We start from the raw sequence: 25,033 nt of genomic DNA, 5'->3' as shown, positions 1-25,033 counted from the left end.
AACGAAAGTACGGATCTCTGCATCTATGAAGAATCGTTGAGAGCAGGACTCTGATTCCCCTTGCACCCATTCTTCGTCGCGGTGCTTCGACATTACGGACTGGCCGCAGCTCAGGTAGCTCCAAACTCGTGGAGGTTACTGACTGGGTTTTTGTATCTTGTTCATGGCCGGCTAGAGAGGAGCGTGTCCTTGCCGCTATTCCGTGCTTGTGCACATCTGAAGAGACACAAGGAGGGGGGCTGGATCTATATTAGCCAGCGCCCTGATTTGAAAACAATTACCGGCATCCCTTCGTCAATACACTCGTGGAAGAATAGGTTCTTTAACGTCGAGGATAGTGAATCTAGTGGGCCCTGGCCGGTTCCTTTAGTGTGGGAGACTCCGGATACCTTCGGACTGAGCCGCAAGCCGCATCTTGAGGGCGAAGATTCGAGGACGTTCGCCCTGATGCGGCAAGAGGTGGAACGAACAGGCCTCATTCACTGTTCGGATTTTTCAGGAGAAGAAATTCTAGTCAGACTTGGTATAAGTACCGCGACTCCGACACGTATGTAGCTAGACTCGTCTTAAAATTCTTTGTTCGATTTCTTCTTTTGCTTCTGACTGCTTGTTTACTTGTAGAGATGAAGAAACAATCGACAGTTGAGAGAATAAGGCAAGGAGCCCTTCCAAGGGCGCAGGAGGGGGTTCAACAAGCAATTCAACAGAGCCACAAGAGAAAGGCGGCCGTGATGGCGAGTCCGGCTCCGACACAAGACACTGCACCACCTCCGGCTCCGAAGGCCAAAACCACAGTGAAATTAGTCGGCCCCTTTGCCCAAGGAGGCGGTTCTTCTAAATCTGGTGGTGCGTCCACTGGAACTGGAGCTGGAGCCCGTCCTCCTTCAACGAGGGTGGGTGATAACGTTTTTCGCCCCATTTGGGTCGTTCAGAAGGACGACACTGCCCTGGGCGAAAGCCAAGTAGCGGCTGAGATCCTGAGCAAATGTCTCCTTCGGAAGGATAAGCAACAGGTCATCCACGAGCCGCCAGCTACAGGCGAAGAGGCGGTGTTCTCTTCACTTTATCAGGTAAGAAGAGGTGACGACTTCGCTCACTTTCTGTCCGTCTTTTGCTTTCTTCCTGTACTGATGCTTGTTTTTGTCTGCAGATTGGGATATACTACAACGATCTCAAGGAGAAGAGCAAGAAATTCTCCGAAGCAATCACCCAGTCTGAAGTGGTGAATGGGAAACTGGCCAGCGAGGTCAAAGAGCTCCAGACGAGCATCGGGCGAGTGGAGGCAGAAAAGAAGCTGCTTGCGGAGGATTTGGCCCTCGAGAAGCATAAACTACACAAGGCTGCCAAAGCCATGAGTGCCCAGAGGGAGAGAGCCAAAGAGAGGCAAAATATCGCGGTGAAGGAGGCTGCAGAGGAGAAGGAGGCTGAACTCTTCAGTCTGTCTAGTGAGGCCTACAAGCTTGGGTACTATGACTGTCTCGAGCAAGTCAAAGCATCCAACCCCGCCTTGGTGATGACGAATCTGACTCTCCCTGCAATGCCGACGATTGTTGACGAGGAGCCAGACGTTGCTGCTGATAATGCCGCTGATACTGCCGCCGATATTGCTTCTGTCCCGGAGGGCAGATCTCTGCAGGGCGGGAACCACGGCGTCTCCTTCACTCTTTTTGTAATGGTCCTTGAGACCCTACAATTTCCTTGAAATTTCCTTTCTTTTCTTTTTTTTGGCGGCCTTCAAGGCCAACTCTGTAATGGTCCTCGAGACCCTACATTTTGATTAATGGAATTATACTTGCCCACATCTGTTCTCCTTGTCTTTGATAAGCTCTAGTTGAATAACTTGTCCGGCTTGCCCCCTAGTTTTAATAAACTGGGATTCTAGGCGATTAATAGCCAAGTTCTGGCGAACTGGGTTTCCAGAGAGTACCCAAGTTTTTATGAACTGGGTTTCCAAAGAGTACCCAAGTTTTATGAACTGGGTTTCCAGAAAGTACCCGAGTCTTTGATAAGCTTTAGTTGAATAACTTGTCCGGCTTGCCCCCTAGTTTTAATAAACTGGGATTCTAGGCGATTAATAGCCAAGTTCTGGAGAACTGGGTTTCCAGAGAGTACCCAAGTTTTTATGAACTGGGTTTCCAGAGAGTACCCAAGTTTTATGAACTGGGTTTCCAGAAAGTACCCAAGTTTTATGAACTGGGTTTCTAGAAAGTACCCAAGTTTTATGAACTGGGTTTCCAGATATAAGAGGAAATCTGAATCTGCAAAAGAATTATTTATTCATATTAACATAAACTTAATTTACAAAATCACCTCTCACGCCGGACGATGTGACTACTGATAATATTTCCTGAGGTTTTTGGAGTTTCATGCGTGGGGTAATAGATGCTCATCTAGTGTCTCTAGCTTATAGCTTCCTGGGCGAATAACTTCTTTCACTCGATACGGTCCCTCTCAAGTCGGGGAGAGTTTCCCGACTTTTGTTGGTTGGGAGACGGCTGCCTTCCTCAGGACCAAGTCTCCTGTCCGGAATTCTCTGGGGCGTATCTTTGAATCATGATAATTGGATACCTTTTGCTTGTAAGCGGTGACTCGGATTCGAGATTCTTCCCGGACTTCCCCTAATAAGTCGAGATTTACACGAAGCCCGCCACTATTAAGCTGCTCATTGAAACTGGTGACTCTGGGAGACGGAGTGCCTATGTCGACCGGTATCACAGCCTCTGTTCCAAAGGAGAGGTTGAATGGTGATTCACCCGTTGGCGTACGTGGAGTGGTACGGTATGCCCAAAGAACATGATAAAGCTCATCTGCCCACCGACCAGCTTTTTCATCTAGTCTTTTCTTTATCCCCTGAAGCAGGATTCTATTAGTTACTTCTGTTTGCCCATTGGTCTGGGGGTGAGCTACTGAACTGAACCTCTATTCAATTTTTAAATCGGAGCAGAACTTCCGAAAGTTCCGGCAGTCGAACTGTTTGCCGTTGTCCGTTATCAAGGCACGGGGAATCCCAAATCTGCAAACTACTGATTTCTAGAAAAAGTTCTGCACGTTTTGCTCTGTGATCTGGGCTAGAGGTTCAGCCTCCACCCACTTAGTAAAATAGTCAATCGCCACTACCACGAACATACGCTTCCCGGAGGCCGGCGGAAAAGGGCCCAGAATATCCATCCCCCACACTGCGAAGGGGAGTGGACTGATAATGGGGGCCATTGCTACGGCAGGCTGGTGGATGGTGGGAGAGAATATCTGACACCTCTCGCACCTTTTAACTAGACTTAGTGCGTCTTGCCTCATGGTAGGCCAATACAGGCCTCTGAGCAGCACTTTGATGGCAAGGGCTTTGCCCCCCAAATGCTCTCCACAGATCCCCTCATGTGTCTCCTGCAGGGCATATGCAGCATCGCCCGGCCTGAGGCACTTCAGGTATGGGAGAGTATAGGATCTTTTGTACAGGTTGTCACTACTGAGAGAGAATCGGGCAGCTCTCTGTATCACCTTGTGGGCTTCTTTCTTTGTTTCAGGGAGTTTACCATCGCGCAGATAGTCAATGATCTCGTCCATCCAGCACGGTTCACTCTCCACCTGCATTATCTCAGCAACTTCATTGTCGATACTGGATCTCTGTAGAAACTCCATACATATGCTCCCGAGGGTGGTGTATCCGGAGGCGGCCAATTTTGATAGCACATCTGCCTTTGTATTCTCTGCTCTGGGGATTCTGATAACTTCAAAACTTTCAAACTTGCTGGCTAGCTGACGGACCTTGGAGAGGTATTTGATCATACGCTCGTCACGGGCTTCGTAGACTCCTTGAATCTGGTTGGCAACCAGTTGGGAGTCGCAGTATGCTTTTAGCTTCCGAGCGCCGGTCTGGATCGTGAGACTCATTCCGGCGAGGAGGGCTTCATATTCTGCCTCGTTGTTGGAGGCACGGAATCCGAATCTCAGGGCATAATCTGCAGTGAAGTCATCCGGCCCGGTGAGAATGAGGCCGGCTCCACAACCACTTTTGTTCGAAGATCCGTCTACATGTACTTCCCAGATTAGTGCGTCGGTTGTCGAGCCCTGCTTCGCTGGTGAATGGCTGATTTCGGTGTCAGTCCCTTCAGCTATAAATTCTTCAGTAACTGATTTCTCCATGGCCAAGGGTTGAACAGCTTCAGAATCGGCGGTCTGCTGGGGAATGGTGCACTCAGCCACGAAGTCCGCCAGTACCTGAGCCTTGATGGCTGGCCTAGGTACGTACTGGATATCAAACTCGCTTAGCTCCACGGCCCATTTTACGAGTCGTCCCGAGATATCCGGTCGATGGAGAACTTGTCTGAGCGGCTGATCAGTAAGGACTTTTATGGTGTGGGCTTGAAAATACGGTCTCAACTTCCTGGCCGCCATTACTAGCGCGTAAGCCAATTTCTCAACTCGCTGGTACCTTACTTCTGCATCGTGGAGAACCTTACTGACATAGTAGATAGGTTTTTACTGGAGATGCTCTTCACGAACTAGGACAATTGCCAGAGCAGTGAGGCTCACGGAGAGGTACAGAAATAGCTCCTCGCCTGGTTCCGGCTTTGTCAATAGCGGTGGGGAGGACAAATACTGCTTTAGTTCTTCGAACGCAGTCTGGCATTCTTTTGTCCAGGGTGCAGTCTTGAGCCCCTTGATTGCGTTGAAGAAGGGTAGACACCTCTCTGCGGACTTCGAGATGAAGCGCCCTAGAGCGGTAATCATTCCAGTGAGGCGCTGGACCTCTCTGATAGTTTTTGGTGCGGTGAGCTCCAACACGGCCCTGATCTTCTCTGGGTTGGCCTCTATCCCTCGTTGGCTTACCATAAACCCCAAGAACTTCCCTGAGCTGATGCCGAAAGTGCATTTGGTGGGGTTAAGTTTCATGCTGTACTTTTTCAAGACCTGAAATGTCTCCCTCAGATCAGACACATGATCCTGTGCACTCCGGCTCTTGACCAGCATATCGTCCACATATACTTCCATATTGCGGCCGATCTAGTTCCGAAAAAGTCTGTTCAGGAGCCTTTGATAGGTAGCCCCGGTGTTTTTGAGGCCGAAGGGCATAACTCGGTAGCAGTAGGTCCCTTGATCTGTGACGAAGGAGATTTTTGGTATATCCGATTCGTACATCCTAATCTGGTTGTATCCGGAGAAGGCGTCCATGAAGCTCAACAATTCGTGACCCGCAGTGGCGTCGATGAGCTGATCAATTTTCGGGAGTGGATAGCTGTCCTTTGGACATGCTTTATTTAGAACGGTGAAATCGACGCAGGTCCTCCATTTTCCGTTGGTCTTCTTTACCAGGACTACATTTGCCAGCCAGTCTGGATACCGAATTTCTCGAATGAAGTCAGCCTTCAAAAGCCTCTCCACTTCTTCTTTTATCGCATGTCGTCTTTCAAAAGCGAAATGCCTCCTCTTCTGCTTAACCGGTCTGCAGGTTGAATCAACACCGAGTCTGTGTGTGCTGATCTCTGGATCAATGCCGGGCATATCGGCAGGAACCCATGTAAAGACATCTGCATTGTCTTGGAGAAACTCGGCGAGCTGGTGCTGAATGCTACTGCTGAGAGAGGAGCCGATCAAAGCGACTTTTTCCTTATCTTCTGGGCATAATGGGATGGAGATAAGGTCCTCAGTGGGCTGGGTCCCCCTGAGTTCGTCCCTTACATCGAGTAGTTCGATTGGCAGTGATTCCACTGCATTTTTGCCTTTGAGCGCCATTGCGTAGCACTCCCTGGACTGAGGTTGATCTCCTCGAACTTCTCCCACGCCATTTGGCGTTATGAATTTCATTTTCTGATGATAAGCGGAAGCCACTGCTCGGATCAGGTTCTGGCCAGGCCGTCCTAAGATAGCACTATAGACCGAAGTGGCCCTTACTACCAGGAAATTGACCATGGCGAACGCTTGATACGGTGGTTCTCCGACAAGGACTGGGAGCTCAATCTGCCCCTCTACTTTCACAACCTCTCCGGAGAAGCCAAACAAGTCTGAGTTCGCCGGCTTCAAGCGGTCGTCGCCTATCATCATCTTCTCAAAGGATTGATAGTACAGAATATCCGTCGAACTCCCGTTGTCTACGAGAATTTTCTTTACTTCCCAGTTGGCGACGAGCATAGTTAAAACCAGTGCGTCGTCGTGGGGTAGTATGAGGTTGTCCAGGTCTGCATCTGAGAAGGAGATCTCATTCTCCGTCCTTGTCTTCTTGCTGGAAGTATGCACACCGTTAACTCGCCGTGCATACGCTTTGCGAGCAGCGGAGGACGTGCCGCCAGCGGCAGGTCCGCCCATGATCGTACTGATGACCCCTCTTGGCTGGGATCGAGATGCCTCTGGTTGCGTACTGGCCGGCAGGGGTGATTTGTTCCGAGCAAGGGACGGCTGCGATCTTCGAGGGCTGCGGCCTTGGGGACTCTTTTCTTTGTGCTCCGGTTTGCGGCCGTCAGTCCGAATATATTTTTTCAAATAGCCCCGGCCGATCAGCTGCTCAATCTCCTCCTTGAGCTGCCAGCACTCATCCGTATCATGACCGTGGTCCCTGTGGAACCGACAGTACTTTGATGGATCTCTCCTGTTTTCTTTGGAGATCATTCTAGCAGGCCACCTCACGAATTCTTCTTCGCTGATTGCGGCCAATATATGTTTCCTGGAGGTGTTGAGAGGCGTGAAGCTCTCTTCTCTTCTCTGTGGAGGTGGAGACTTCTCTCTTCTGGGAGGTTTATCCTCCCTACGCTGCTTGGGAGGGTTTTTATCTTCAGAGGTTCTCCTCCGATTTGAGTTAAGGGCTGCCAGTGTTTCTTCTACTGTTATGTACTCTTCAGCCCCGGCCATTAGGTCCGCTAATGAGTGTGGATTCTGGCGAGCTACTGCCCGGCGGAAGTCATTAGATCTAGCACCCACGAGGAGCGCATTAATAGCTGCTGAGGGATCTAAATTTGGCACCTGAAGTGCCTCCCTGTTGAAGCGGCGGACGAAGGCTTTCAGGGGCTCATTGTCGTCCTGCCGCAGAGCCATCAAGGATGCTGTTATTTTCCTTGGCCTGCGGCTACTCATGAAGTGGCGGACCAAGTCCTCCCCGAAATTGTCGAAGTTACTGATAGAGTTCGGTTTGATCCTGGAGTACCAGTCTCTTGCCGCACCAGTCGGTGTCGTCGGGAATGCTCTACAAAGGAAGCCATCGGAGGCGCCGTGGAGGAGCATCATTGTCCTGAATGTCTCCAAGTGGTCGACGGGGTCAGTGGTCCCGTCGTACTACTGGACGGTTGGCATTTTAAACCCTCTGGGTGCTGGGGCACCCAGGACATCATCGGTGAACAGCGTTCTCCTCGAGAACACCCTAGAGGCGGGGCGGCTCTGGTCCTTCGCCAGTTCCTCTATTCGGTGGTCCATTTCCTCCATTCTCTGGAGCATAGGGTCAGCTCTATGGTCTGGTGACCTGCCTCTACCCACGGATTGGCTCGCCGCGAAGCCGGACTGACTCTCCGGACTCGTACGACGAGGCCGGGACTTCACTGGTGGTGCACGATCTTCATGAGCTCGGTGCCTTTGCTCAGAGCGAGACCGCGACCTTCGACGGCGGTGAGGCTCTATTTGTGCATCCCTGGCCGTGGGGTGACGGATTTGTCTGGTGGAGTGGTGAGTTCAGTCCTCACCATGGCGCGATGACTCTCCCCTGTGGATGTCTGGCCTTTCTTGGACACGTCGTGGAGCTTCAGGAGGAGGTTGAGGAGGCGCCTGGAGTAGCTGCTGGTACTGCCCAACGAGAGCTGTCATTTGCTGAAAAAGAGCTTGAACTTGCTCCGGAGTGGGCAGGGGATTCAGGTGTTCCGAGTGAGCAGGGCTCTGCCCGGCGGTAGCAGAAGCTGTCACCACCAGCGAGGCAATTCGCTCGCTCCGGGTCCTACGAGGCAGCACGGTGTCGGTAGTCCGTGCAGTTGGGATACGCGCGCTCTTGCGCCCTGCCATTTTTATGAGAGGAGTGGAACAGCTTTTAGTTCAGTGGTCTCACGGATGGCGCCAATCTGTTAGACCGAAAATCGGTAACAGGTACAGCAGTGACGTAAGAGCTGAGCTGGATGACCAGAGGAGCTAAGTCCTGGGGGACCGGAGTGAGAGCGAGGGAAGTGGCTGAGTCCTGCTATGAGGGCTGAGTCCTGCACAAAGGCAAGCGAGGTCAGAAGTCCAACCCGGGTTTTACTCCGGACAGGCCCTTCGACACTCAAGTCAGTATATGAGCAGGAGTGCAGAGGGAGTTTAAGAGTTTTGGGTGGAGAGGGTTTGTCGAATTACCTATTGGTTTGAGCTTTGAATCCCTTTTTATAGGGAAAACCTGGTGAGGTGTCCAGGACAGGTGACGGCCTGTGAGAGGCTGGAGTTCACCTACTCCTGGACAGGTGGCGGCCTGTGAGAGGCTGGAGCTCACCTACTCCAGGACAGGTGGCGGCCTGTGAGAGGCTGGAGCTCACCTACTCCAGGACAGGTGGCGGCCTGCTACAGGCCGGAGTTTTTACACCCTATCACATATTATTGACAAATGACAATGTTCTTTTTGTATTGAGATAGAGAGAGAGGTTTCCATTCTGCATTTTATATTGGTTTATGTGTGTACTGCAGTGCGTGCAGACCTTTTTTTTTTTCTTTAGTAAAAATTGAGTTATTTAGGCTTTTTATTGGTTAAGTTGTAAACCCCACCACCATGGGCGTCCGATGATCTCCACCGTCTATCTAGTGGGCCCTAAAGTGCATATGCTATCGAGTAGAGATGTTGGGCCCAGTAGATCAAGTGTAAAAAAGTGCCTCAACCCATGGAAACCGAGAGTAGGACCGATAGTGTAACCCGACAAATGGTTAGTTGCCATATAGCAGGGGAAAACCAACTACTCAAGTAATGGCATTTTTAGTATTCAAATTTTAAATGAAAGGATACCTTCCACGACTCTCTTTTTTCCATAAATGAAGGCTTAGCACTCTTGCAGTGTCGTTGATCAGCGCTGCACACTGACTTCGTCAGCAGAATGGCGAAAGCTATACCACCCAATAAAACAGCAATCTCTTTAGTAGAATTAGACTCCACAGTATCAATAGTCTGCTCGAGGATCTCATCGGCACGCGCTTGCTCCGCAGCTGACACAATAGGAGAATTGAACGAACCCAGACCCAAGACTGGCTCAACACCAGCATTCATAGCACTGCGAAGCGCAGATTCAACCAGGGTGGTATGAACCATTTCTGGATAATGTAGGATTTGTATCCTCGGGACTATTTCATGTAGCCACCTGCATATGTATGGGTAATAAAAGTCTATAAGATAAAGCGCTATTTGCCTTGCCTTGTTTAAATATAGTTCTTTTTTCCATTACCCTCTTATAAAAGAGTTCTGTTGGGCAGTAAATATACTCTGACCCAAGCTGAAATCCTCTGCTCCCTGATTACTAGTGAAGAAATTGGAAAGGTTGTCAAAGATGCTGATGGGAACAAAAGCCCATGACCTGATGGCTTCAATGGAGATTTTTTCAAAACCTTCTGGTACCTAATCAAGGGTGATGTAGTTAAAGCCGTGCAAAAATTTTTTGTGACTGGTAAACTTCTAAAGGAGGTCAATGCCACCTTCATTACCTTAATCCCCAAGAGCCCTGATTCTTGCTCCCCTGATAAATACCGCCCCAATTCCCTCTGCAACTTTCTCTATAAGATTATCTCTAAAATTTTGGCTAGTCGGCTTCGTGATGTTCTAGGGGATGTTATCAGCCAAAACCAAACTGCTTTCATCAAGAGTAGATCAATCCAAGAAAACATCCTCCTCACCCATGACTTACTGCACAACTTCCATAGGGCTTCCCAATCTCCTTCTATGTGCCTCTCAAGCTTGATCTCCAAAAGGCGTTTGACAGAGTCTGTCATAAATCACTTCTCTGTTTCATGAAGAAAATGTTGGGTATATAATATAACCCATGTATGTTCTAATATAAGCCCAATAAGATAATGGACCGGTGTAGTGGGCCTATTTGGGCCAGAGCCTACTAACCTATTAAAACCCTAGTGTATCTAATATATATATAGGGGTTGGAGGCAATAAACTTGGTATTCCAAATTAGATACCTTGGGCGTAATGCTTCAAGCAACCTCTTACTTGACCTAATTACTCTAACAATCTTGAAGCAATACCTCTCTACGCTCTAAGAGAGGACGTCTGCCTCCATTTTTTTTTTTGTGGAGCGATTCAATTCTTCCATCATTTGGGAATTCTTGGTGGACACAACGACTACATCCACCGTTTGGAATTTCTATTGTTATAATCAAGATAAAGAGGCGTATCTCTCTCTCTCTCTCTCTCTCTCTCTCTCTCTCTCTCTCTCATAAATCCAACAGGAAGTAGACGGATTCCTTTGTGGCTGCATATGTGGTGGTTGAAATCGCCTTGAATCTGCCACTCTTTTATCTGAGTTGGGCCTCTCATGACCGGCAACTCGTGTGAAATAAACCACGAAGCCCAAACTTTCGTCACTCTCTCTCACATCCTTTATTATATCGGATAAACCCAATTCTCTTTTGCCTGAGAGCTTGTGGCAAAAAGGGTTGGACATCTTTGTGAGTAACATCTTGCTTGGGCTGCAAATCTTGGTGGCCTCATATTGATTTTTAGTGGAGGCCGTGACCTTGAAATTTTTTTTTTGGGGCGACTTTGCCTTGGGATGCGAGTTTTCTTACAAATTCGAACGACCCTCTTGCTCTGTTGGTTTTCGAACCATCCGACTTGCTTTGTTGGATCAAAGCTACTGTATATACAATCTTTTGGAGGTTGTGAGTTCCAACCCTTGTTTGGACGAACTCTTTTTTCGGTAAAAGTTGTGGCCGAGTACTCTTGTTGGGGGGATCCTTGATTCCTAGTCCCTTGTGGCCAAAACACTTGTAGCTTTGCCGAATCTTGGAGTTCCATACTTGGTGTCGAATCTGTTTGGTGCAAAATATTGTGGCCAAATTCTTGTGGAGCGAAATTTCGTGGACAAATTCTCATTGGGCTTCATTGGTCGAATTCTTCGCGGTTCGATTCGGTTCAGATTGGGTTCTTGCGATTCGCTAATCAGGTACACTCTTTCTAAAGAATTTAATTTCTATTAGTCTGTTTGACTATGCTGGCATATGCACTTCATTTATGCGTGGTAGAGTAATTTTTGATTGTTAACTCATACTATTTTGATTGTGCATATTTGATAGATGGTATGTATGGTTTGAGTTTAAAACATGAGACTGTTAGTTATGATAGTTCACCGCTCATTGCTCCTAAGTTGTTACACAACCAATTGGGACATGTGCACTATTAGAAAATGGTCCACCTTACTATCACTCATAAGATACCATTATATATGTCCATTAAATTTGACAAGTGTTAGAGTTAGGAGTGATAGAGAAGGAGAAGATACACATTGACAGGGTTCAAGGTATTCTGTGCCTCTCAGGGCATAATCCTTGAAACTACTGCTCCTCACTCGCCTCAATCAAATGGCATAGCTGAGTGTAAGAACAAGATTTTAACTTAAGAGTTAAACTCCTTGTTAATGACAGCTGGCATGCCTAGTTGCATTTGGGGAGCGGTAGCTTTGATTGCAAATCACATCCTAAAACTCTAAATGCTCCTCCATGTGATAGAGTACCAAGAATTTGGTGAGGACTTTGTGTCCACCAATTGGAGAATGATCCACCATCATATCAGGAAGTGATGAGATCTAGGGACTCTATGTCATGGGCAGAAGCCATTCATGATGGCATGAGCTATCTGTTAGAAAATCTAACTTGGCAGCTAGTCGATTTGCCAAAAGGGACTAAGACTATGGGCTGTAAGTAGATATTTGTCTGTGATTATACACAGTTTGTTTTGGTCTTAAAAGAGCACCTAAATTGTGGCATGAAAATTTTGACAAAGCAGTAAAGAGCTTTGATTTTTAGACCAGTTACTCAGATAAATGCCTTTACTTTCGTTCTGTGTCGAATAAGGTTGCAATTATTTGCTTGTATGTAGACGATATGTTAATTCTTGGTTCCGATCTCTCTGTAGTGAGTGACGTGAAAACCACTTTGGCTAAAGAATTCGACATGAAAGATCTTGGTGTGGTTGACACCATTCTTGGTATGAAAGTAAGTTTTGAAACGCAATGGATTACTCTTAGCCAAGCCCATTATATTGAAAAACTACTTTCTACATAGGGATACAGTGAGTGTAAACCGATTGAGACACCATTTGATTATACCAAGAAGCTAATCTCTAATGAAGGAGACAGTGTGAATCAGTTAGATTATTATAAACTGATTAGTAGTCTCATGTATACTATGAGTTGCACTAGGCCAGACATAGCCTTTACAGTTGGCATGCTGAGTCGTTTCACTAGTAATCCTGGCCATGAGCACTGGGATGCCGTTATAAGGCTGCTGAGATACCTTAAGGGTACTCAAGGATATGCTCTATGTTATAATGGCCATCCTCCTATCCTGGAAGAATATTCTGATACGTCATGGGGATCAGAATTAGGGGACAGCAAATCTATTGCTGTTGTGTGGAAGTCGAATTGGAACTTTATGCTCTCACTTCAGTTGCATATGAAGTAGAAGAGAAAAAGAATCTAATTATGATTATGGACATTCCACTGACCCCATTAAGGATTAGATCCTTCAGTGTGTTCTCTGATATTCAAGCTACAACTATGGTTGTGACGAACTCACTCTTTCATGGTAAGAGGAGATATCATGGGGTGAAAATACCATGCTGAATTATCTCAAGAACACAAGATTATCACTTTGATTGATACGAAATTGAAGGATAATATGGCTGATGCTCTCATATAGGGGCTGACCAAAGATCGAATATTCAAAACTGTGGGGGAGATGGGGTTAAAGTCTGTATAGACAAGACTTAACCTACATCCATGTTATTTTGAATCTTAGAATCTCCGTTTTGGCCAAGATAGGCACTTGATATGTTTTGACGATGTTTACAGTTGTTGTGTGTCATTCCACATTTGATGACATGTCCTTTTTGGGAAAGGTTGTACATTCCAAACTTGATGATACAGCTTAACTCAAATATGGATAAGATGACTGTAACATTCCAAAAAGAAACATGAAATAGTTCTTTGCAAAAGAAACTATTTGGTCTTGTTCTTTAATGAAACTTAACAATTAGGAATAGTTAATTGCAAAAGAAGTTGTTTAGGTCTTGTTCTTTATTGAAACTTGACAATGATGATTATGGTGAGAGTGATACTGATACTTTTTCAGCCATTTTGAATCGTACTAAGTTCTTCTTCAGGTAGAACTAGATACTTTCGTGAATTATGGAATTGTACTAAGTTCTTCTTCAAGTAGAACTAGATACTTTAGTGTTTTACACAAAGGATTGGATTCATTTTTATGAAATCTATATTTGGTAATTCACAGGGATTGGTGAAAAAGGAGGAGCTTGTCTTGATTTGGACTTTGATGAAGATGACTTACTTGATGAGTAAATCTTCTAAAGTCATAAAGACTATGCTTACATTTCAGTATGCATAGAGTTCACTTTTTTGTGGAACTTTATTTTGGATCTCGATGAGAATCATACCTCATGAATGAATTCATCTAAGATCAGTGGGGTTCACTTATATGTGAAACTACCTTTTGGTTGAGTTTAGCTTGTTGTATATCTAAAACTCTTGGTTTGTCATAAAAGGATTCATGTTTTCAGTTGGATTACATATCTTTTATGATATAGACCATATGGTGATGTGGATGATTCAATATTTTGTTTTGAACATTACGCTATCTCTCTATTGGATTGTGCTATATGTAGAACATAGGAGGAGATTGTTGGGTATATAATATAACCCATGTATGTTCTAATATAAGCCCAATAAGATAATGGACCGGTGTAGTGGGCCTATTTGGGCTAGAGCCCACTAACCTATTAAAACCCAGTGTATCTAATATATATATAGGTGCTGGAGGCAACAAACTTGGTATTCCAAATTAGATACCTTGGGTGTAATGCTTCAAGCAACCTCTTGCTTGACCTAATTAATCTAACAGAAAATTGGTATTAAGGACTCTTGGTGCAGTTGGGTCATTAAATGTATAACTACCCCTGTTTTCTCTGTGCTAATCAATGGCACACCAAAAGGATTCTTCCCCTCGTCAAATGGGCTTAGACAAGGAGACCCCCTCTCCCCTCTTCTCTTTTGCATCCATATGGAAATGCTTACGTGCATTCTCAACGTAGCTATCCACTCTAAGGCCATCTCCACTCCCTTCTCTAAGAAAGATATCCACATTTCCCACCTTTTATTCGCTGATGATGTAGTCATTTTCGCCAATGCCTCCCAGAGTGTTGCCCATTCTCTGGTTAACTGCCTGGACAGATTCTCATATTGTTCTGGCCTTTCCTTGAATAGACAGAAAAGTGAGGTATTCTTCAACAATTCCAACAACTTTCAGAAAGACCTCATTTGCTATATCCTTGGTATCCCCTCTGGCTCTTTACCCACCCGCTACCTCGGTCTCCCCCTCATCACCTCCAGGCTCTCAGCCAAAGATTGTTCTCCCCTGGTTTCCAAAATTAGGAAAAGATTAGCTGCTTGGAATAATCTCACCTTGTCTAGAGCTGGGAGGATTGAGTTGATCAAAATGGTTCTAATCTCCTTCCAGGTCTATTGGTCGGCTGCATTCAATGTGCCTATCCAAATCTTGGAGGAAATTGAGAAAATCTTCAAAACATTTATCTGGTCTGGGCCTAATCACTCCAATAATATTCACCTCATTACCTGGGAAAATCTCTGCAAACCAAAGGTTGAAGGAGGAGTAGGTATCAGACATCTCCGAGATATCAACCAGGTGGGCCAGATGAAGCAATTCTGGGCTTTAGCCTCCGGTAAGCCTTCCCTCTAGAAAGAATGGGTCTCCTGCAAATATATCAGATCACAGAACCTATGGACTAGGGAGACAATGAAGACTAGGGACATGTTGGAAAGCCATATCTACACCTCTAATCCACTCCCTAAATTCGTCAATCCAAGTAGCAAATCTCTAAGGGAAATTCTTGCTTCCCTTGAGCCACCCTATGACATTAAGCGAATCCCCCTCTACTACTACCTTAGCCAGATTGGTAGACCCAACATATCTTCGTCTCATTAGAATCTGCCACGCATATAGGACCCGAAAAAGCCCATATTGCGGCGTCTTGCTCATCTCTAAGAAGATCTCCAATCCACTGGGGTTACTCAAACTTGAACCGTCAAAGTTAATTTTAACCTTCCTCCCCCTCGTGGGGATTCAGAAGGATCCTCCAGACTAAGGAGACAATGAAGAAGCTTGTCTGCTACGCTATTGGTGATGGTAAAGGCATTGATTTCTGGAAGCAACCTTGGCACCCTAATGGCTCTGTCGCTGACCTCATTACTCCTGGCTCCTTCAATATCTACCCAAAGAATGTTCAAGTAAATCAGATGTTCTCTGGCAAATCCTGGGACCCCCATCTCCAGGACTTGAAAGAGATCACTTCTTCAGCCATTCTTATCCCGAGTCCCTCAAACAGGGCTATTTGGAAGCCTGCTTCCTCTGGAGATTTCGACTCGAAGTCTGCGTGGAACTCGATCCGGAAGACATCTCCTTGGATCACCTGGGCGACCTCCATTTGGTTTACTGGCCATGTGCCCATATTTGCCATTACTGCTTGGTTGGGTCTTCAAGGGAGATTAACTACCAGACTTGGATTCCTTGGCCCTAACAGAGACCTAAGATGACCCCTCTGTCATAGCGCTAACGAATCAATTGACCACATATTCTTTCGATGTTCATACACAAGATAGGTCTGGAACTCAATCCTATGGAGATTCAACATCAGGAAAAACCCAAAAAGATCGTTACTCCTTGAAGATGAATGGCTCTGAAATTGCTCCCGTGGCAAAGGTCAATCTGCTACTACTCTAAGATTAGCATTCCAAACTGCTATCTTCTTTCTCTTGTTCGAGAGAAACAAAAGAGTCCATGAGAAGAAAGAAACTCACAAACAATCTGTCCCCAAGCACATCCTTCTCACTGTGAGACACCACATCTATTTCCTTAAACTAGATGATGGAGATCTTACTCAATCCAAATTCTTCTCCGAAAACTTTGATCTCCCAATCTTTCAGAAAAAGGCTAAAATTCAGTTCTGCATCTGGCAAAAACCAGATATTGCGTGGTCAAAACTGAATTCTGATGCGTCACTCACTGATTCAAAAGCTTCTATTGGCGGCATCATCAGAGATCACACCGGCACGGCAACTGCTCTATTCTCCTCTCTGAAAACCAAAATAGATATCAACTTCCTGGAGCTTCAAGCTATTAAACATGGGCTCGAGTTAGTCAGATCCAAAAACATTCGTAGAATCTGGGTGGAATCTGACTCTCTATCTGCTGTTGAAACCATCTCTAAGGAGACTAAATGCCCTGGAAAGCTATCATGATTCTTGGTCGAATCGAATCCCTTCTTAACACCTTCAATGAATGGAAGATTACTCACCTTTGGAGGGAAGGAAATCAACCTGCTGATTTTCTCTCAAAGCCGGATTGCATATGCAAAGGAGTGGCTATTCAAGTTCAAGACATCCCGCCTCAACTGCTGGACCTTATTGCTCGTGACTCCTCTGGAGTTCCCCATTTTAGATTGTAATCTATCTCTATAATGTATAATGCCCTCCTTGCTTGGCCTTTAAGCCCCCTTGAATTATGTAATCCTCTTCTTTTTTTAATATATATCTGGTAGGAGTCCTCCCTAACCCCAGCTTACCTACCCAAAAAAAAAAAAAAGGTTTCTGTTGGATTGGATCATACTAGGATATAGTTTAAAGCATAGAGGTTTGGCCAAAAGTTAGAGATCCAACCGAATCCTTTCCGTCCTCGTATCCGTCCTCGTATCTAACAAACTCATTCAGTAACATTTCCAATTTGACTACTTCCCATTCAAATAAAGATGAGAATTAGACCTGTCCTGTCATTTGTGGGCCCTGTTAACATAGATCCCTCGTGAACACATCGAGGCCGACAAATGTATGTAAAATTGATTAAATTAAGTAAACCTAATCCATTCTTGTTGGGCCCACCTTTGTTTTTGGTGGGTAAGTTGGGATTGAACCTCCGACCTCTTGCTCGAGTAACGAAGTCTTTATGTAGGGCCCACCTTGATCAGCTGATCCTGGCCTTCGATCCAAATGCTTCTTTTCAAGTTTTGCTAAGAAGAGTCTAACTATTGGTTTTCGTGGCCGTTGATTTAGTTGATGAGATCTCTTCTTATCATCAAAATACGCAATGCACCATGTTGCATTGGTTTCGTACAGTCGGACTATGGAGGTGGGCCCACCAAAATGTTGATTAGAGTGGGCTCCATTAGTTGGCCACAGACAAAAAATTGCATTTATTGGGCAATCCTAACCGCCCAATCAAGGTGTACCACAATTTGAGATATCCCGCAATCCACTGAAACGAATCCTCCACTCCATTTTACAACATCCCACCCCTCATAATTACGTGGGTATTTTTGTCATTATAAGAGGGTTTTTCCTTCAATTTGAAACACACATCTACTATTATAAGTTGAATGGAAAAGAAGCGAATTAAAATTCTATGAGAATTACACATCACTTTTTTTGACTTTTTTTAACAAATGCACCTATTCAACACGCATATTTTCAATCCTAACCCCTCCTTCATGCTTTTAACAAAGGCACCCATTAAAGCCATATAATTTCAATCTTACCCCCCTCCTTTATGGTTTTTTAATAAAAAATTTATAGGGTGATCTTAACCATATGATTTAAGAGGAATTATGGAAACATCTATAGATTGGAGCGCTAGGCTCAGCCTATGAAAATGATTTTTTGGGCACAACCTATTTATGTTGTGTTCCATCACATGGACGGTTTGGATCAACCTATGACATGGTCCGTACAGTTCTTTGTGCGAGTGGAAATGGATAATGTCATAATAATTCAAGAATTATTTTTATAGCAATCAGAATAAGAAACCGTCTGAGGGAATCTATCGTCTAAGATTATAGAAAAGAAAAAAAAGAATGGTGCATTTCCTAAAAATTCCAATGTTTTTAATCAACAACTACTAATCAATGGAGAAAAGGAGATAGAATGCAACAAAGATACCCCAAAACAAATGAACAAACAACTACTGCTTCTTTTAGAAAAGAGAGGAACCAAACGATTTATAAAGAAAATAAGGATAAAAACAATAGCATTTTAATCACCATAATGAAAAAATAACATGATTGTCCTAAAGTAGCATGATTGTCTTCAGATGTCCTGATAAATGGAGGAGGGATAATACTAAGAATACAAAGTACAATATGTCTAAAGCCTAATATTGCCCCAAGCTAAGAAAACCATTAGAGGAAAACATTGTTTCAGAAAGATAATTTTTTTTGCCCAAAATGGAACTTGTGTAATGCTTGTGGGTGGGAAGAGTACCATTTCACTGTATAACAAACGTGCAGCATCCTAGAAGCAGACATTGATGGGAGTTGTAAATAACATCAAGATAAAACTATGCAAGAGATTTCTCCATGAGTCAAATAGTGAATCGTTTTTTTAAAAGAAGTATAATAGATGTTATTGAAAATTTTATTGTGAATAGTGGCATCCCTAATAAACACAAATTGAATAAGAAACCAGCAATTAGGATGCTACTTAGCTATCAGAAATCCAATCCAACTATCCAAGGATTTTCCACAACTCTTTTCTGTTTGATCTATGTAAAGAAAGAATGGTTCGGATTACAGTTACAAAGGCATTTGGCTGGGCACATAAGAACACCCCCGTGACAATATAGATCCTTTTTGTCCTTATCTTGGGAGTTTTCTTCCGAAGGGTTTGAACTAAGAAATCATCAAAGACAATCATCTAAAGTGTCGCATTATACTCGACCACACCGATTTGCCCAAGAAGTTATTAACCAAGTACTTCTTCATCTGCATTTTTACCAAGTATTATTACAAAATGGTCTAGTTGAATCAGCTCCGTATTTACACATTATTAATACAAAGGTCAGTAGAATGAAGATTACATGGCAAGATAAACGTACTTGGAAAAGAGAAAATTATGTAAGTTTACTTATCTTGAAAAACACTATTTCAAAAGCAACCATACGGACCGTGTTTTATCTTATAATAAAGAAATAATGGTGAGGCTTGAAATTCTAGTTTGAAACAATTGAAATCTGTATTTACCCAAAACTCATATTTTTTTCTCTATTTTTGAGTTACTTGTGTCAAAAGAATCTAACTTTAAAAAAAATCAAAGAAGAAAAGGTTAATAACGAATATGGATAAAAAAAAATCGACACATGAACAACATGATAAATGAAAGAAAAATTGCACTGTAGGAACTCATATATTTATGTTGAAGTAAAGCAATCAACGAATAAAAAATTGCACTGTTGGAACTCATTTAATTATTTTGAAGTAAAGCAATCACATCTAATTGACATGTAGTTCTTTATGAAAGAAGTATATCAAATGTCTTTAACATCAATATTAGGAAAAGTAATAAATGAGTAAATCAAAGGCATTAGATATATTATAATCTTATCATTCATAAAAGAGTTGATGCCAGCCATTAAACGTACATATCAAAGGCGTATATCAGCCTTTGTACCGATAAAGGAACCTACCCGGCTCTAAAAACCTAGATTCTAAATCCGCGCATCCAAACGGCCCTTAAGTATTTATCCTCTAGTGGAACTTTTTGGCATCTTATGAGCATGTGAAATTTCAGGGTTGTTCAAGTCCTGTGTGAAACACTTTGGGTAGAGAGAGGAAGAGGAAGGAACCCTCATACTGCATGTACGCATACCGAACACATCATTACAAACATATCCGTACTCACTCAACTTCTATGAATCTTCAAACGTCATTATTAGATCACAGATCACTGATCTAAAACATACAGTCGAAAGTTAAAAACACTCTACATGTAAAGATCTGAAACACACAAAATATCAACAGCGATGGTGAAACTACATTACCTTCTCGGGATATCCTCCGTCATCTAGATGATTGACATTTACTAATTATCTAAAAAAGTGAAGAAGAAACAAAATAGAAACCATAATAAAAAAAAATGTAGCAATGACACTAAAAAAACAGAGCGAATAAAGAGAAATGTTATCATCACTGCCCATCAAAAGAAATAAAGGAATGGATATCAAGATCCTTATAGAAAAATGAAATTGTTTATTTCAAGAAATAATTTAGCTAATCACGCCTTAAATCTAATCGCACACACAACTTTAGAGAAGAAAAATAAATAAGGAAAACCTTATCAATGTAAAGTTTCCATAACCATCACCTTGCTTGAAACTCAAAATGACCCAGAATATATGATCTCTTGCTGCCATGGAGGTCAGCTAAAGCACTATAGGTAGTGAGCGTTTTTTGTCCCTTCTGGACCCTAATCGGTGAAATTGATAAATTATCAAGTTCTTAGATAACTTGATATTTTATAGTCCTAATTGGTTCTTATTTTATTAACATAGTATTATTAAAAAAAAAAAAAAACTGATCTCTCGATTTTAAACCTACCATTGGATATTACAATTTCGATCAAGCTGTAAATAACACCAATGCTAAGAAGTCTAAAATTGAAAAAGTGGTGCCAGTAAAAAAGAGGTACAAATACCAGGGTCTGTTTAAATTTATGCTCTGTATTTTAAACTTGTCATTGGATATTACAATTTTGATGAAGCTGTCAATAACACCAATCCAAAGAAGTGGATATTATAATTTAGAACTCAGAACAATTTACAATAGTATCTGTAGTGGTCTGATGGTCAACAAAGCCACTAAAAGAAATGGCAAGCTCGCCACTTGTTCCTTTACAAATGCGAAGAAAAAAATCAAAACCAAGAAGATCGATGAGCCGAATAACTATGACCCGTAAGAAAGGATCAAATAATCAAATACACCTAGTAATATAAAAACAGGAAAAAAAAAAGCAAGAAAATAACATGTTTGAAAAGCCAAGCATTCATGAGCTAACATACCGATGAAAACCCCCAATACCCATATATAATGATATTTAGAGAGTCCTTCCAATACCTAACAGAGATTAGAAAATGGAATTCCAATTGAGAGAAGATCCTACCTCAAACTCAAGAGATAATTCCAGTGCTCTTATAGCTTTAAATGAGGAGAAATTAGGTGAGTGCATTCTAAAGAATCAACCACCTTGTACACTTTCTACCACATCCACAAAGGAAGCAAATTTCATGCTATTGTGCCCCACACAATCATCCTTCCGTTGGAGAACACTCCGTCTCTGAGTGCCATTCACACAAAGCAACTGCTCCAATCAAACCACTACAACACAGAATGGGTATGCAAAATGATTTCACATGGCTGACCTCAGTGAAGTGAAGGATACCATAAAGGATGGCAGATCAAGAACCCAATCAAACAAAAATATCTTCACCCAAACGATCAGCAAATACACTGAACTAAAGTGCAATTTTACTCGTGAACATAGGAAACTAACATAAATACCAGCAAGAAAAAAGCGAAACCCTCGCAAAAATATTTTTTCATACCTGGTTGTGAAGTACAGCTGTGATAGTCATATAGCACGGCGTATACGTCGTTGTCTTAAGTTGTAAGTTGTAGAAAAGAAAAAATCTGATAGTTATGAAACAAAGGAATACGGAAGCTATGAGCCGAATGACATACCCAAGAAGAAACGTGCAGTTGAAATCGCGGTGAGGGGAGCAGTGCTAATTTGTTAATTGTATCGCTGCAATCCAAGAACAGAACAATCAAAGAACATAGCATTTATGAGGCAGATATTTTTTCCAAAATATCAATTAATGAAAGTGGAAGCCAATTGCTTAGAAGAATCTTTATACTGCCTATTTATAAATAAACTAAGAAGAAACATGACATATTTTTTGAACGAAATCGATGCCATCTCACCCTTTGTTATACTGCCTATTTACAAATAAACTAAGAAGAAACATGACATATTTTTTTGAACGAAATCAATGCCGTCTCACCTTAGAGAGGACTCATCAAACAGTTTCCATGCAATAATTTTGCAGGATCAATTAGATTTTGATGTCTAGGTTGTGGGTTCTTCTTTGATCTGGGAAGAAAAAATAAGGTGCCATTTGAACGCCAAATCCTGTGTTACAATTCTAAGTCGTATGAAAGGAGAAAAAAATACCCATAAGTTTAAAAGAGACAGCTGAACAAATTAAAATACCCAAAAAAAGACACACATTGCGTATTTTGGTCTTTAGCCGGTGGATTTTTTATGCCTAGAACCTGCAAGCAGAAGGGGAAAAAAGAGGATATTAATGTACCCAATATTCACAATTCCTCTCACCATTTACAAAATAAAAATCAAATTCAGAACATGATTAAAATATAAAACATGCATGTGAAAAACAGAAACCCTAAAAATCGAAGAACATACCCCAAAATCAAACTAAAGGCAAGGTAAAACACAGCTAAGTTGCCTCTTCCCAATCCCCAAATCGATTTCCCAGTCCCACTGCAAATAATGTTTGATTGACATAAACCCACAACAGGAAGAAACTGGAAGCAACAAAAGCAACAGTACCTCAGATTCTCAATCTAAATCTTCTTATTTTCACCTAGGGAGTTTCTTGAAGGAGAGAGCAAGGAAGTGGAAAAGACACAGAACTAAAAAGTAAAGAGCGTAAATGTAATATGATCGGAGGGGAATGCCAAAAGGCATGAAAAATTTATTCAAATATCGGTGGTGATATGAGGTGTTTAGATGGGGAGACCAACCGAAATCTCGTGAGAGAGAGAGAGAGAGAGAGAGAGAGAGCTACGTGGACCAAAATCGAGAGAGAGAGAGAGAGAGAGAGAGAGAGAGAGAGCTACGTGGACCAAAATCGAGAGAGAGAGAGAGAGAGAGAGAGAGAGATGGGGGCGAGATTTTAGGTGAAGTGTGTGCAAATTTTTTTGGCTTCAATTTCCGCTATCTCTACATGTGACGACAAATGAGGGGCTGACACGTAAGCAACTTTTTTTGTTTTTAATAGGCGAAAACTCAGAAAATATATGCTAAGACGAAAGGAGAGGCTGACGAATCAGCATGAACAGTAAAAAAGGTGTTCCTCTTTATTATAGATAGATAAGATATTAGAATTCAGAATGGGTCTCTTCTTGCTAGGTGTTGGGGGAGATAATTTAATTAGAAAAAAAGGAAAGTGATACATTCACCCCCCCCTTTTCTTCCCCAAACCACCCCACTCTAGTGTATTCATGACTACTCTTTTTACACTAAAGGGGGTGGGGTCCGGCAAATAAAATGGGCGAATATATCATTTCCCTAAAAAATGGTCTTTGGGAAAGCATAACATATCAAAATACTGGAAATCATGTATGTATTTGCATCTTAGGATTTGGCATGCTCCCACATTTCTGGTGTAAATTCAATGTTTAACAGCAAGTTAGGACTGTCTGATTGGCATTATTTTTTGGGCCACGGGAGATCTAACATATAGTCTATCAAATGGATGGTTCAGATCAATAACAGATGGGGCCCAATACAGAATAAGGTTAATGACTCATTGTCTCACAACGAGGGAGATTTTTCAGGCATGGCTCATACAGTATGACTGGACATAGAAATCACCATTGATGGGGTAATTTCAGGGGCATACAATAAAGCAAAGCCCAACAGTTGCAACTGAAACTTAAGTACACTAATATAGAGAAGCTCAGCATGCAATGGCATACTAAATGGGAATTTGAAATGTAAATATTCAATTCCTGGCAATGCATGAAACAGTAAATCCCTGAAAAGTACATAAAATGAAGTATCCTATATGTTAACTTACCAACTTCTCCAATAGCTTAAGCTGTTAGAGAAAGGCAATATTTAATCTTTTATACTTTAACACTCCCCCTCACGTGTGGCCCCTCTTTCTTTGGGTTGGCCTACACATGGCACATGTGGCCCCACTTTTGGGTTTAGCCATTGCATGTGGATTTTGCTATCAAGGAGGTTTGAACCCAGGCATTTGCTCTGATACCATGTTAACTTACCAACTTCTCCAATAGCTCAAGCTGTTGGAGAAAGGCAATATTTAATCTTTTATACTTTAACATCCTACAATTCAAATTTATGTATAACAGTGAAGACATTGTGCTAGAGAAAAACACAGCATCCATCTATGCCTTCAATCATAAATCACACATGATAAATAAGAAGAAAAGATAAATGAAGGTTTCTGATGCCTAATCACTTTTAAGAGATTTTACAACAGTTGGGTGTTCCTTCTCCTACGACATTAGCGTCTCCCTATATCTTCTTTCTTGCAGGATGAGCATATAAATTGCTGGCATTGGATGAATCTGCAGAAGTCACGAGCATTCTGGAGAATTATTTACGATACAGGGAAAGAACATGGCAAGCTAATAACATATTCTATGTGACGGCTATGGAATAATCAACTTATACAGAGCAGTTTAATTGGATAAGGAATGAATTGGGAAGAAAAGCAATGCGCTGATGAGACTTTTTATGCAGGAGAGTCAGATGCTTAGGCCCTGTTCATTTAAGATTCTGACAACTGATTGTCACTTCAATACGGATTATGGGACACAATATTATGTTTAATTTTGAGTCCAATAATCGGTATTGGAGTTACAATCGGTTGTCATAATCTTAAACGAACAGGGCTTTAGTTCTCTACCACAACAGATCATGGATTGTGCATCAACATAATCTCCCATAATCATGCACTTACCAATTTTTGATGTCCTCATCACTGTCTAAATCATGAACACTGCCATTGGTATGTGTTGAAGCAGAGACAGAGCTGTCATGGGCGCCCGTATGTAGAAGTTGGGCGAAGCCTTGCCCAATTGACTTCCACAGTTGTGTAGGTAGAGATGATTGTAAACTTTCTGCATTTTCATCAGATGGCTTCTCAATTGACCTTGCAGAGGCAGGGCCCACATTTTCATCAGATGGCTTCTCAGTTG

The 25,033-nt window shown here is 42.8% G+C and overlaps 1 protein-coding gene and 1 long non-coding RNA gene across 8 annotated transcripts; both read right to left on the bottom strand.

Annotated features, from left to right (window-relative positions):
• Window positions 1–2,219: 2,219 nt before the first annotated feature.
• LOC143861320 (uncharacterized) lies at window positions 2,220–4,989 on the bottom strand. The gene is made up of 4 exons (XM_077372257.1): window positions 4,513–4,989; window positions 3,118–4,329; window positions 2,569–2,850; window positions 2,220–2,258 (listed from the first exon to the last, which is right to left on the bottom strand). Exons 1-4 carry the CDS (start codon window positions 4,987–4,989, stop codon window positions 2,220–2,222), a joined length of 2,010 nt encoding a protein of 669 aa, XP_077228372.1.
• A 13,601-nt stretch (window positions 4,990–18,590) lies between these two features.
• LOC143862462 (uncharacterized) lies at window positions 18,591–22,975 on the bottom strand. Of its 7 annotated transcripts, none has more exons than XR_013240317.1 (6): window positions 22,632–22,975; window positions 22,485–22,562; window positions 22,288–22,333; window positions 22,063–22,190; window positions 19,690–21,803; window positions 18,591–18,988 (listed from the first exon to the last, which is right to left on the bottom strand). It is a non-coding gene; the product is annotated as an uncharacterized LOC143862462 (long non-coding RNA). The 7 variants fall into 7 exon arrangements; XR_013240316.1 differs by having other exon boundaries at window positions 21,162–21,803; window positions 22,632–22,964; XR_013240318.1 differs by lacking the exon at window positions 18,591–18,988 and having other exon boundaries at window positions 20,772–21,376; window positions 21,604–21,803; window positions 22,632–22,961.
• Between the last annotated feature and the right edge of the window lie 2,058 nt (window positions 22,976–25,033).

The sequence above is a fragment of the Tasmannia lanceolata genome, unplaced genomic scaffold (assembly GCF_043159265.1).
Source record: "Tasmannia lanceolata isolate RefF3 unplaced genomic scaffold, GAP_Taslan_0.1 ptg000037l, whole genome shotgun sequence".
Classification (NCBI taxonomy): Eukaryota; Viridiplantae; Streptophyta; class Magnoliopsida; order Canellales; family Winteraceae; genus Tasmannia; species Tasmannia lanceolata.
The sequence above is the reverse complement of the archived record's forward strand: the minus strand, read 5'-3'. Positions and strand labels throughout refer to the sequence as shown.

Bases quoted from the DNA above. Each gene is read 5' to 3' on its own strand.
- LOC143861320 (XM_077372257.1), bottom strand. From the start codon at position 4,989: ATGGAAGTATATGTGGACGATATGCTGGTCAAGAGCCGGAGTGCACAG. The intron at 4,330-4,512 runs GCAATTGTCCTA...CTTACTGATCAG, and splicing joins CCGTGAGCCTCACTGCTCTG to CCGCTCAGACAAGTTCTCCA. The intron at 2,259-2,568 runs GTATCCAATTAT...ATTCTTTTGCAG, and splicing joins TCACCGCTTACAAGCAAAAG to ATTCAGATTTCCTCTTATAT.